The sequence below is a fragment of the Phyllostomus discolor genome, chromosome 8 (genome assembly GCF_004126475.2).
Source record: "Phyllostomus discolor isolate MPI-MPIP mPhyDis1 chromosome 8, mPhyDis1.pri.v3, whole genome shotgun sequence".
NCBI classification, from domain to species: Eukaryota; Metazoa; Chordata; class Mammalia; order Chiroptera; family Phyllostomidae; genus Phyllostomus; species Phyllostomus discolor.
In genome coordinates this window covers 14,679,948-14,694,628 of record NC_040910.2, presented here as the reverse complement: position 1 = coordinate 14,694,628, position 14,681 = coordinate 14,679,948, and the positions used below count along the sequence as shown (strand labels likewise).

Here is a 14,681-nt window from a genome sequence, read left to right as displayed (position 1 = left end):
GGGCTCCCGGACTGAAGGTCAGGGGGACGGGGCACCGAATGCCCAGGCATCGGCTGCCCAGGGCACCGACTGATGGAAGTGCAGCAAGTGAGACATGAGCCCAGAGCTCGTCTCCCCGTCTCACCCCCGGGGAGAAACTGCCGCTGACCCAGGGGAAGCCCTGGCAGACAACACGCAGGGGAAACAGGCATCTGCAGCTTTTCAATCTACCACGTGCAAACCAGTTTCTAGGAACCGCACTATCCCCCCAGCCTAGCCGGCAGATTAACAAAATGTGGGCTTTCTAGCTCACCCATGCTTCAGGCCCTTGGCGACTGTTAACACGCCCACCTCTTTAAAATGAACATCCTCTCTTCCCTATCTCCTTCCCAAACTAATCTGGTTTTCCCAGATACCGGGGCAGAGGGCTGATGATTTGGCTAATAATACCTGATTGTCAGACATGATGCTGAGTCTTTGGAGAGAACATATGCATTTGGAAGTAGAAAAAGACAAGAGGTGGACATATATCTCAGGGCAAGAAATCTCGTCTTCCGTTTGAGCCTTTCTAGTACCAAGGAGGCTGGAAGCAACACTGAGATAAAGCAGCCTGAGATCATCACACGCATCCACCATGCCTTCCACATCTCCCCCTTCTCCAAGTGTCTGCCCAGAACAGAGGGCACTGGGGACACGGGGCAAGTCCCCTGCAAATCCACTCCCACCACACAGAACACTCCCAGACCTTCCAGGAGTCACTGTGGGCAAGACAGGCCAAAAGGCACAGCTCACAGGTCTCAGTATGATGTCACCCAAAAGCCAGTCCTGGAAGTATGAGTACTTTCACACAAGTGCAAGCAGTGTGTATATGCTACTTCTTTCACTTATTATGACAAATATTTTTCTATGCTTTTCACACAAGTGCAAGCAGTGTGTACATGCTACTTCTTTCACTTATTATGACAAATATTTTTCTATGCTTTTCAACACTGTTCTTTCTCACCGGCCAGGCTTTTTCATGTTCTGTCTGTAACTCGAGCCAGCTAAGGTTCCTTCGACCCTACAACTCGCAGTGGTAGATGGGAGAGCGCTCAACTTGAAATCAACCAGTGAGATCTGAAAACAGCGTCTCTTGCCCACCTAATGTTGTAGAGACGGGAAAAGAAGGAAGCAGAGGACAATGGTCCTCTACCATTACTTTATGTAACCTAGAGTGTACAGTCTTCAGATTTCAAATTGGAGGGGATGTAGCAACCGAAAAATTCGACTCTAAGACAAATCATGTAATTGTCTAGATGTCTGCTTCCATGTAGGTAATTTACGTTAAAGTAACATGGAGTAAATGCTAAAACTTTCCATGTGTTCATCGATTAATACAACACACAGAAGCCGTGCCCTATTTAATGTGCTATGAATCAGAATAAACTTCACATTCTGCCTCAGATTTAAGAATATGGAATCCACTAAAAACGCTGGGCATAAATCCTACTTGTGATTGTATCACTTCACCTGCTCTAGCGTTACTGTAAGTGACAATGATGAAATGATCCAACGTAAGCCAAATACCAATCGCAGCATCTAGGAGAAGGGTTCACCATCTAAACTCCATGTCCGCTTGGCTGTGTGTCGAGCTGGGACAGAAGCACAAGCAGTTACTAATTGCTTTTTCAAGATGGAGCTTCTTCAGGGAGAGAGACTGGAGCTCGGGGGGGGGGGGGGGGGGGCTGTGCAGGGAGATGGCACAGGCCGGGATGTCTCCCCGCCCCCCCAGGCACCTCTCCAGAGGTAAGGTGCCCACCACCCGCCCTGAAGAGGCCTGCGCCTGGACTTGTACCTCTCCGAGTTCTTAAAATAGTCTTCCTTCACCTCCATGTTCTATAGCGATGCACGCCCCATACCAGAACTATCAGCAAACCACCTGGACTAGGACCAGAAACCGTGTCGAGTCCATGCAGGGCAGTGTGTCTGCACCACAGTAAGTTCCTAAGGAACGCCCACGGGCTCCCGTTCCTCTCAGTCTTGACCTTCCATCTGAAATTGCATGCCCTGGCCTACTTTATCAGTAGTGGTGTCTACTGTACTGTGTGTCTTCTTATAAGCTGACTGACATCCTCGTACAATGAAAGAGACACGTATCGTCTGCACCACCATGCGGACTGGACCACAACATACAGACAGTGAGCACCAAGTGAGCTTTTCTGCGGCCGCTCTCACGCAGGCGTCCAGGTGAGAGCGAGCCGCGTCCCCGTCCACGCTCCCGTTCTTCCCTGCGGCACCCACCAGTGCTGCGCTCACATGCCAGTCTTTCCCCGGCAGACTCAGTTCCTGGGGAGCTGCATTTGCGCCAGAAACGTTTGGAGAGAAATTTAGATGTGGACGAGCACAGAAGGATGGTTCACCGTATGTGTCAACGTGACTGGGCTGGAGGATGCCCAGACGGCTGGTGAGCGTTACCTCTCGGTGTGTCTGAGAGGGTGTCTCTGAGTCGGCGGACTGAGTCAGGAGGCTGCCCGCGCTACTGCAGGAGGCAGCATGCAGTCTGCCGGGAGCTGAACAGAAAGTCAGAGGCATCGGAGGTTCATTTTTTTTTTTTTTTTTTGGAGCTGAGAAATCTATCGCCTCCTGCCCTCCGCCGGGGATGCCTGGGGCTTACACCACCAGCATTCCTGGTTCTCCGGCCTGTGGACAGCAGACCGTGAGACGCCTCCTCTGATATCTGTCTGTCCGTCTGTCTCCCTGTCTGCCTGCCTGCCTATCTGGATCCGCACCTGTGTGTCCGTCTACGTCCTGTGGACTCCGTTCCTCCGGAGAACCCTGGCCAATACGTGCGTCGTAACGCTTTACTTTAATTTTCATGGTTCACATTGTTGTGAATTGACCCCCAATCTTCAAAACACTTGCAGTGGCCCTATCGTGGCACCTGCTTCACAACTGCAGGTATCAGGCGCCTGGATACTACCCCTCCGAGGAGCCTAAGCACAAGTCAACACTTCCCCCACCTCCGCCCTCCCAACGGGTACACGAACGTAAGACTAACAAAAGCTTGAATGAGGCCGCCATTTCTGTCACCACTCAAGTAAAAACACTCACAATATAAAGAAACATCTTTTAAAAAAGCTACTGCCCTGGCTGGCATAGCTCAGTAGACTGAAGGCGGGCCTGCGAACCAAAGGCTCACAGGTTCGATTCCCAGTCGCGGCACATGCCTGGGCTGTGAGCCAGGTCCCCAGTGGGGGGCATGCAAGAGGCAACTACACATTGATGTTTCTCTCCCTCTCTTTCTCCTTCCCTTCCCCTCTCTCTAAAAAAAATTAAAATAAAAAAAAATAAATTAAAAAGATACTAATCTTTGTTTTTGAAAAACAAAACCCTATGTGTTTCTGAAAAACATTAATGTACGATCGTTGATTAGGTTGCGATCCTTGAGCATACAACGTCTTGTTACTGGTCTGGGTGACACCGAAGCGAGAGTGCTCACGGAGCACCTCTGCTGTGTGCGCATCCGAGCCCCTCGGCTGCTGGAGGAACCTCGCGGGCCTGGCGGCTGGAGTCCTGGGCTGAACGAGCTTTCTCCCGAATCAGCATTTTTTACATTGAGGTCGTTGTAGGTTCACACGCGGCTGTACGATCTCACACAGGGGAGTCCTGCCTACCCTTTACCAGTTTCTGCCGACGGTGACATCTTGCAAAGCTACAGCACGACACCAAGAACAGAATCTTGACACTGATTACGGTCAAGAGGGAAAATCTCCATCAGCCCCAGGATCTCTCCTATTGCCTCAGAGCCACACCCACTCCCCTCCCTCCTCAGCACCCCCGCCCCCAATTCCCTCTCTGTTTCTATCATTTGAAGACGTTCTTTTTAAGGGAGTCTCGTCAATTGATCAAGTGATGTGTTACACGGTGACTGAGGCAGCCAGGGTCAGAAGCTCGCACTCGGGCAACAGGTGAAAGGGTTTCAGGCGCATTCTGTTCCCCAGCAGCTGGGAGCCGTTATGCGGAAAATGAAAGCACCTGGACGCTGACTGCGGGGTGTTCCTTTAAAGATCAAAACCGAAATCTCAGAATTTCCAGCTCAGGTTCAATGTGGCCTTTCAAGCTGATTAAGTTCAAAGTCCAGAAGATAACTCTCAAGACCCATGTGAAAAACATAAAAAAAAAAAAAAAACACCAGCCAAACGACAGGAAGTCTCCATGAAGGCATTTGAACAGCATCAGATAGCAACTGAATGGTCGTCTCCAGACCACGGTCAGGTGACCGACTTGACCGCTGTCAGCATCTCCTTTGGTGAAGAAAAGAAGACCGACATTTAACCCAACCACTAATAAGTAGCCTGGATGCGAAAGGCTACTAAAAGTCCGAGCAAAGAGTCACCTGTTACAGCGCCAGCGGGGTCACGGTCTTCAGAAGCTGCACGAACTTTCTCTTTCCTGTGAACTGTCCACACATTTGCAGAAAGAGAAATTCTTCACATCATGAACCTAAGTAATTCTGGGCCGCCCTTAACGGGGACACGTTTTGAGAAATGCACCGGGAGGCGGTTCTGTCACCGTGTGAACGGAACAAACCTATGCAGACCCAGATGCTACAGCCTACGACACTCCTAGGCTGCACGGTCCAGCCTGCCGCTGTACGTCTGTACCTCCTGCTACTGTACAAACCGGGTAGGTCAGACGTGTAAGAACTAGAAATGTCTAGGTAGTGGTATCAAATGATTCCACAGCAGATCGTGATTCGTTTATATCCTCTACACAGAGTATGTCACAGCAAAATTCCAGTGAAGGCGACAGAAGGTGCAGCTCTTAAGGACAAAGGGATACAAGCCACTGACAGCTGCCCTTGAGATGCACTTTTCTCAAGAGGGTGGACAGCAACACCACGCTTTCCTTTGCTAATTTTCTTCCCTTGCAAAAAAAAAAAAAAAAAATCACAGCTAAATTTGCCTAGAGACATGCACAGAACCAATGGGAAACATAAAAAATGAATTTAGAAAGAAAACAATTTATTAACATTCCAGGTATTAGTGCCACTATGATAACTTCATCCCCCTCTTCCCACAGAAATCAAGTTAACGAGAGAGGACTAAGTTGTTAGAATGCATGAAACAGTCAAGGGCTGACAAACATGTTTTCCCCCTTATGTTTAAAAGTCACAACTGAGCCCTGGCTGATGTGGCTCACTGGACTGAGTGCAGCCTGCAAAGGAAAGGGTCGCCGGTTCGATTCCCAGTCAGGGCACATGCCTGGGTTGTGCCAGGCCAGGTCCCCAGTTGGAGGTGCGTGGGAGGTAACCACACATTGATGTTTCTCTCCCTCTCCCTCCCTTTGCCTCTCTCTAAAAATTAATAAATAAAATCTTCAAAAAAATAAATAAATAAAAAAGTCACACCTGAAAACACAGAAAAGGAATGACTACTTGGATATTTTAACCATCATGAACCTGCTAAACGCAGCAACACGAGAAGACTCACTCACCGGGGCTTTCTACCCTCTTGTAGTGGTAGGGGTTGATGCACACCTCCTTCTGCTTGGAGCCGAAGGGAAACTCGCAGCACTCCAGGGGCTTCAGTTCGTGGTGGCTCTGAAGGTCGGGCCAGCGCCACACGCGGCAGTAAATGACATGCGGCAGTCCCTTCCGGTGGGACACCTGCAGCCGGCCGTCCAGGGAGCGGGGAATGGTCACACAGTTGCTGGGCTGCCCCGGGCAGCTCAAGGCCTTCTCCAGCTCCTCCATGGCCCCTTTCTTCTTCTTCAGCTTCTTCACCAGAGCGTCGACCGCCTTCTCGGCCCACTTCTCTTCCTCGTCGCCCTGTTTCCACCCAAGGAGTCTCTTCACGGCTGGACTGGTGAAGGAGAATAGACTTGTCACGTTCATGGTGCTGGCGCGGGTCACACACACACACACTCCTTCTTGCTGGCAGATGGCAAAAGGAAGGCGTCTCCAAATGCAACGGGACGACCGCAGAGCCTTCCCTTTGTTTACAGAGGATTCTCTCTAGCTCTAGTCTCGAGATGCTGCAAGGCAGAAATGACCATTCCTTGTATTTCAAAAGGTGACCCGAAGTTAGCACCTAGAAGAGAAAAAAGGGGCGGGGGAAAGGTGTTTAAAATCATCTCTACCACAAAACCGCAATTCATTCAAGCATTACTGTGGGCCCAGCAGGTACCATTTTAAATGCTTTTTTGTATTATGGTATGATGGGGGCCAAACTGTGTACCCCGTAAAACTCCTGCTGAAATCCTAACCCCCAATGCCAACATATTTGGGGATGGAGCCTCTCAGGAAGTCCTTGAGGTTAGATGAGGTCGTGAGGGTGGGGCCCTAATCGGATAGGATTGGTGGCTTTATAAGAAGGAGAAGGGAGAGATCTCTCTCTCTCCTCTCCCCCATGCGCTGAGGCAAGGCCGCATAAGGACACAGAGAGAGAAGGTAGCCATCTGCAAGCTCAGAAGAGAAAACCAGACACCGGACTGTCTGGAACCTTGACCTTGGACTCTGTAGCTCCTAGAAGTGTGACAAACAAATTTCTGTTATTTAAACCCCATGATCTATACTACAGTAGGTCCTCACCCCACAATTTCAATAGGTTCTGCAACTTGAAGCAAAATCCCGTATAAGGAATCCAAGTTCACCATAGGCTAACTGATACAAACAAGAGTTCTATGGCATCTCGTGAGTGTTATAAGAAAACACTGAGCAAAGAGGCGTTCTCCAAGGACCTGCTGCATAATGTTACGGCAGCCCAAGCAGACTAATACATGGGATGTAGTGTCTCCTTTTAGCGGGGCAGTGAAAGGACTGTCATCTTACAGGTGAGTACCCTGAGCCACAGTTTAAAAGGAATGCTACTTTTTACTTGAGTTCTGAGATAGAAGCAACAGACACCTCGGCACAAAAAGAGTTTAGGTCTTCACCAGATACTGTGTTGTCCCTTTAGACTCATTTATAGTACTAACAAAGTGTTTTAAGACACACTTCAATCAACAAAAACTGAAAGCACCAGGAAAAAAAAAGTAAATGTTTTTAGTTTGTTCCTCGAGTATTTCTTATGCTAAACGTGGAGGCAGGTCTAGTTCTACCACAAAAATGTAGCCGCATGTTAGGGTGTTTGCTCAGTGAACAAGCCTGCGGGTAAGGCAAGAAATTCATTTTGCACTTTTTCACATCTGCTTTTCACAGACATGGAGGAAGGGATGTCCGCGAACACGTACTTCATTAAATTCTCCAGCCGTGTTGTCTCCTTTCAACCCGCTAGTGGCCCCTCATCACACGCAAACACGGAAGGCGAGAAAGATGAAAAGAGGGTAACGTGACGCAAACTCCGCTAAGATGCAGTAGCGTGTATCAAACCAACCTCCTCCTAAAAACAACTACGAAGGCGGAAAAAAATGCAAGCAAACCAGGGCTGGGGACGGAGGCGGGGAAGCGTCACTTTTTAAAGGCATCAAAGAGCAACCAAGGTACTCCAGTGGAGAGGGGCCAAGACAATGGACAGAAGGAAAAGGCAACGAAGTGAGCTGAACATTACTCACTGCTTTTCTTCTCAAGGCATTTGCAAAGCCCAGGCTACGAGCAGCAAGAGGCCCAGCAGCCAAGCTCAAAGAGGCTAAAGAGCCAAGCAGTTGCTTCGGCAGATTTGTAATACAGTGGAGTGGAGGGCCTGCTGAGGAGGAGGCCCTGGTACTACTCTAGGCTTTCAGTGCAGATCCGTAAAGGCAAACGTGACATGGACCAGTTTTATACAGAACCACGGCCTAGAATCATCTCAATAATAAACTGGATGATCAAGGTGATGAGACGAGGAGGAAAAACTGACTGAGGCAACACTTGTAGATACCGGCCAAGGCCGTTCTAACACTGACAACAGACATCTATCTAGCCACAGACTCACGAAGCCCTATAAATGCCAAGAAGGATAAATATAAAGAAATCTACAAGTGCTTCAAAGGCATTATTCTCCAGTAAGTATGATAAGGCTGACAGCCAACATTTTGACAGAAACAATGGAAACAAGAAAACAATGAAATAATACGTTAGCAAGCCAAATGTAAATAAATGGCTGGCAACTTAGAAGTCTCTACTTGGTGGAAAAATCATGCAAAGAAATTCCTGTGAAGTAAAGATGCTGTCCAACAAACCAACCCCGAGAAAACTGGCTTCCAGCAGGAATTCGTCAGGCAGAAGGGAAAAGATCCTCAAAAGCAGCAAGGAACTGCAGAAAAGAAGGAAGAGTGAAGAATTCCAAGAGCGTAAATAAGGGTAAATCTAAATCAATACTGCTTTTACAAAACAATAATGGGAATCTCTTTGGTGTTTAAAAATACAATTAAAATGCGTGACAAAAAAAAAGGCAGAAAGGACTAAATGAAGTTGGTGTTCTAAGGTCCTGGTATTACCCAGGCTATGGTAAAAATTATATTAATATTATTGATATAAGTTTTGAAGCCATGTCATAATAAAGCAACCTCTGAAAAAATAATTTAAAAACTATTAAAAGATAATAGGAGTTTAAAGATATGGAATTATTTTTTTAAAACATCACTAATAAAGAATATAAGAAAGGGGGGAAAGGAGCAAATAATGGATGGGAAAAATTAAAAACAATACAGTTTAGTCCTAATCCCCAAAGTATCAGCAATTACTTAAATATAAACAGATTAAATTAAGTAAGAGACAGGGTGAGGATGGGGAGTACCGCCTCACGGCAGTGCACTTACCAGAGACACAGACTAAATACAAGGACAGAGAAAGGCAGACAGAAAAAGGTGGAAAAGGATACCTGTCGTATTCTAACTAAAAAGCTGGCAGAGCTATCCAGTCTGACAAAAGAGACTTCAAAAGAAGAAACATCATCAGCGGTAAAAAGAAAGATCCCATAATGTTAGAAGAGTTGATCCACCATGAATACATCACTGTCCCCATCATGACTACCAAATGTTCATGCACATATAGTAACAGTCTCAAAATTCATAAAACAGAAACAGACAGAATTAAAGTTGCAAAGAGACAAACCCACAATCTAGTGGAAGATTTACACAGTAACTGATAACAGAACAAAAATCAATTGCTATAGAAGACTAGCAACATGCTGAAAAACTCGATCTAATTCATGCGCATATCTCACTATACCCAACAAGAAAATATACCCATGTGGAATGTCTACCCAAAATGACCACACGACAAGGCATGCAACAAGTCTCTATACATAGCAAAACCATACAGAATATGTCCTTTGATCATAGTATAACTAAGAAATAGAATTTTTGTTATTAAAAATAATTATACTTTTAAATAACCTATGGATTAAAGAAGAAATTACAGGAAATATTAGAAAACCTATTAACTTAGTGATTATAAAAATATGACACATGAAAACCTGTGAGATGTGGCTGAAGCTATACTTAAAGGGAAGCGTATGCTCCTAAATGCATATATTAGAAAAGGGGGAAAAAAAGCTGAAAACTAATGTTCTACATATCCACCACAAGAAAGAAAAGAAACAGTAAGTTACTTCCAAAGAAAGTAGAAGAAAATGAGAGCAGAGATTTAAAAGAAAAAGAAAAGCATAACAGAGAAAACCTATAAAAATCAAAGTTGATTCTTTGAAAATACTAATGAAATGGAATAAACCTCTAGGAAAACTGGTTAAGAAAAAAGAAGGTACGGACTACCAATAATGAATGAAACAGGGAAATTACTGATCCCCAGAAGTTAAAAAAGGTAACAGTGATGGACAGCTGTCACAGGAAGTCTACTCCTGTCTCTGTCTACTCCTGCTCTGTGGTCACTGACACATCTCTCGTGATAAGAAAATGGGGAATTCAATCCTCCCCCTTCCTGCCTTTGAGTCCAACCCCGTGCCTGGCACACAGCAGATTCTCAATAAATGTTTAAGGAATAATTCAGCTCCCTGAAGAAACCAGAAGACCAAGCGTGGAGCTTCAACTTTATTCAGTATGAAGTATGAATGTTATTAAATACAAATACTATTCAACAGACTGTGTAGGGAGTTGGTCATTTCCCTTTTTTAGAGTAAAGAGGTTTACCCCAATTTACCGGTTCTTTTCAAGCTGCTGTTATTTTCATTTCACAGAAAGGGAAACAGGAAATGAAATTATGCTAGTATCAAAAGTCGCGCTTGGTCAGCGTGTACCTACTGAAATGACCATTCACTAAAGGTTAGTTTTGCAACAGAACCAGAAAGACAACTTCTATCTGGTCCTCTCTGGTCACCATTTATGAAGGGAACAGATTTGCTCTTATTCTATATGTCATTTCGTTCTGCTCCAAAAGCTGCTTTTTTACATATTGTAGCCAACGATTTTCAAAGAGAGGGGGGGAGAGTACACACAGTCACCAGGGAACTGGTGAACTCTGCGAACTCTGCCCTGATGGGTTTGTCACACGAATAAGTAAGCATGTGGAGGGGCAGGGAGAGATTTAGAACCAGCCTTTCAGACCTGCGTTTCACCTGTTCACAGGGACACTCACTGGACGACACTGCCCTGAGCGCCCGCCCAGCACCTGGCACCATGCGGCACCGAGGTCCACGTGCTGAAAGAGCTCGAATTCTCATGCAAGAGTCAGTGTGTACCTGCAATACCGTGTGACAAATGCTCTAACATGGGTATGACTAATATACAGAAGCAGAAAAAGAGACAATTGCATGGATTTCAGGAAGTTCCCCCAACAAGGACCTACCAAACAGGCGCAAGAGGATGCATAGAATTTTGTGAAACAACAGCGCTACCATTTCCAGTGACCACTGCCTGACAGCCTGTCCCACACACTTCGCAGCTGTAGAGGGTTGAGTCTCTGCAACAAACCCTGAGAAGCGAATGCTACCACAGCCTCTTTATTTTACAGGGAAGGAAACTGAAATGTACGAAAGCTGAGTAGCTCGCCCCAAGTTTACACACACAGCGGTATGGCAGAGCCAGGGTTTGAACCCAGGCTGGTTGGCTGTGCAGCCTCAAGTTTTCAAACCACTTTTCTAAATTGCTCGTTTCGACAGACAGGTTCAAGGTGGTGGCTGAGGTAAAGGGCCAGTGACCCACCGTGTCCTGCAGACGAGTGGCTGGGTTTAAATCAGAGCATCGGCATGATTAGATCTGTTTTAGGAAGAGAGCTAAGGTGATGTCCCCGATACGGGAAGTCTCCTCCACACCGAGAACAAAAAATAAAAACAAAAGCTACCGCCTGCGAGCACTGCAGGGGCCAGTTGCTGGGCGTGAAGGTCCCGATGCCACTCACAAAAATTAAAGCGACAAGACCGCAAACCTCTGTCCACAAATGGGCACAGATGAAACAAAGGTAGGATGGTCACTAATTTTTGCTTTACTGAGTTAAGCATTTTTTAAAAAAATATACAGTCAAAGAAGTCATCTGCCTCCCATTAGGAATTCAAATGAGCCCATGATACCGTGGCCTTGGCGAGACAGCTCCTTTTCTTCCTGCCCCTTTTTGTACTTCCTGCTTTAGTTTATGTCAAAAGTTAAGTGGCCTTATCAGTTTAAAGTGCAAAATAAAAACATGAGTCAGCAAACAGAGATTTCCTTCCCTCTTCTCCAAACACAAACATTTCACACTGACAAAACACAGCATTCATCTGGGCAAGAAGCCTTAAAAATATTGAGATCTTTGTTCCAGAAACTTCACTTTTAGAAACCCACTCTAGGGAAATATCCCGAACTAGAAAAGGTAGAAAGCTTTTGTACAAAGGTTTTCATCAGAACATTATTTATTATAGATAAAAATTAATTGGAAAATGGTTACGTAAGCCGTATATGTACAATCCACTCAATAGACTTATATAACTGTTAAAAATTATGTTCATAAAAGCTACATAATAACTTGGAAAAAACCTTAAGCAGAACACAGGATAAACAACTATGTAAATATAACAAAATATTAACAGTGGCTGTGTTTTGGAAGGTTACTAATATCTCTTTCTCCTACTTCTACAAGCTTTCCAAACACCCTTTAATAAAATGTATCACTTAAATTTTTTAGAAGCCTCTATATGTAATTCACTAATTACAAAATAACTCAATTTCACGAGCTCAAGCCACACACAAACTCCACTCAGACATCAGGTTGGCCTTCTCCCCTGGCTGGGAAGGGCTTCTATGAGCACTGCCAGGAGCCAAGGGGGCACAATGTGCCTTTGCACTTGGATATTTCATTTTGTAACTGATGTGGTATTCCTTGATGTTAAAAGGAAGAAAGCAAAAAAAAAAAAAAAATCTAAACTACCTTTCACTGCTGTGTAACTCGCTTTCCATGTAAAGGAAGCCCAGTTAGCCAACTGCACGACAGGGGGCATTTTCTCCCTCTCCACTTCATCCAGTAAAGCGGCATGTGATTACCCAACCGTGTGCGTATCAAGGAAGTACCCTCTCTGCCATTCACTGCCCTTCCAATTTCCCACATGAAGTTTTAAAAGGAAATTATTCTGATTTGTATCTGAAGATACCTGTTTTAAGAAGGCAGGAGGGGAGGGCAGCCACCGAGTGTTACTCCCCAAGTCCCCTTAATAAAGGGCTGAGAGGGGAGGAGACCGATAATGACCGAATGAAGCTTCAGACGAGGGCCATTTCCCAGTCTTGCACTGGCATGGAATTCAGTGAGCTAGACAAAATAAATGGTCCCATTAAACATTGAGAATAATTAAATTATTCAATAAACATATAGTATAGGCTCCAAAAAGTGCCTGGAGGAAAAAATTCAGACTCCTAGTACCTTAAAAAAAGTAAGTCATAGAAGATAAACGATCTATTTTCAACAAAGCAAGCAACTCACTTCTTAAAATTCACTTCTTATTCTTTGGTTCATTACTCTACCTTCATTCGAGTGGTAAAACATCAAAGCATAAAGATCGAAAGAATCAAGGAACTAAAATCACAGGTTTCACTTTGAAAATGGTTAGCAGTTGGATGAGTTATTTAAGAAAAAAAAAAGACAACTTTATAAAAAATTATCATTCTATAAAAATGTTTGATTCTACCCTGGCTGGTGTGGCTCAACTGGTTGAAGGGTCCTCCCAAAAACGGAAAGGTCATGGGTTCAATTCCCAGTCAAGGCACATACCTAGGTCACAGGTTCAGTTTCCAGTCCAGGCACATAGGAGACGCAACCAATCAACGTTTCTCTCACATCAGTGTTTTTGTCCCTCCGTCTCCCTTCCTTCCCCTCGCTCTAAAATCAGTGAGCATCCTCCAGTGCGAATTTAAAAAAAAAGTTTGATCCTTTTTGGGCAGATAAGTATTTCCAAGTAAGTAAATAAACTATGTGCATATTTCTTGGCTTACATCACTAGCTTTCTTCTTAAACAGATGATCTTGTAAATAAAAAGTAAGACCTGAGAGCCCTGGCTGGCGTAGCTCAGTGGATTGAGCGCAGGCTGCGAACCAAAGTGTCGCAGGTTCGATTCCCAGTCAGGATACATGCCTGGGTTGCAGGCCATGACCCCCAGCAACCGCACATTGATGTTTCTTTCTCTCTATCTCCCTCCCTTCCCTCTCTAAAAATAAATAAATAAAATCTTTAAAAAAAAAAGTAAGACTTGAGCTTCCAAAGAGAGCCACAGCAGGGTTTCAGAGAAACCATGAGCAAACTGTGATTTTTGTGGTTCCGTATTTTTGTATCTAAAACACATCGTTGTCATGCCACAGAGATGTAGAAGACCCCAGTTCGTGTTGTAAAACGTTACCGGTGGCAATATTAATCAGGATCGTGAAATGGTGTATGTTATCTCTCCTAACATCCAATTTTAGACACGCGTTAAGCCTGGGTGAGACCTCAGGCCTCCTCTGAGATGCATGGCTAAATTAAAATATCAAGAAGGGCCCAAAAATGAACACTCCAAGGGATCTGTCAGGTAATGTTTCATTATTCCAAAATGGACCACTATTTTCAACTCACTCGATTTCATTTAGGTACCATGCTGACTACAGGCACTCCTACTGTGACAGATGAATAAAGGAAATGCTCACTGAAATCAGGGTGGGACAGCAAAGGTGTGCCGGGGGGCTCTCTTGCACACACCCCTCATTCTCACTCATTTTATACATCCCAGCAGGAGAAAGCTTACTTTTAATACCCTAGAAAGAAGGAGGAAGATTTTCTCCTGGCCCAGCAACAACTCAGCCAATGGGAAGCCACCACAACTCCAAACTCTAGCTCTCCTCCAATGAACTTCTGCTCAAAACTGCCCCTCCCAACTTCCTCCCTTCCCATATAAAAGCACCCTCCTCCCCTTTGTTCTCCGGATTAGCCTGCGGGTCACCATAGCTTGCTTGTCCTCACCTGTTCCTTGATAACCTCCGCTGTTTATTTTTTAAGGCTGACACTAGCGAAGGCAGAATTGTCAAAACAGATCCTGGTTTGCATGGAGGATAAAACAAAGATTCCCTAAAAATTCCTGGCCTATGAAAATACAAAGACTCACAGTAGACACTACAGATTAGGGTTTAAAAAAAAATGCTTAAAAAGATGAAGGCCTCAAAGAAAAACATTCCAGATAGTCAATGCCAGTAAACACTTTAAAACAAAGAAAAATCCGTCATTAAATCAAGAACTGCAATGAACTTTACTGTAAGAGCAAAATGGAGAATTCACAAAATAGAGAGTGGGGATCATAGCCATACTCATTAGGCCTGACTAAAATCAGACTACAGAATCAATCCCAAGTCCTGAAGAA

General features: G+C 44.9%; 1 protein-coding gene across 1 annotated transcript in view; it reads right to left on the bottom strand.

The window, feature by feature from the left end:
• SMAD1 (SMAD family member 1) overlaps positions 1–14,681 on the bottom strand; it is a 63,154-nt gene that overhangs the window by 30,015 nt on the left and 18,458 nt on the right. The window contains exon 2 of the mRNA XM_028520867.2: positions 5,455–6,050. Coding sequence (XP_028376668.1) covers positions 5,455–5,854 — 400 coding nt within the window. The 5' untranslated portion in view covers positions 5,855–6,050. The remainder of the gene's footprint in view (positions 1–5,454; positions 6,051–14,681) is intronic.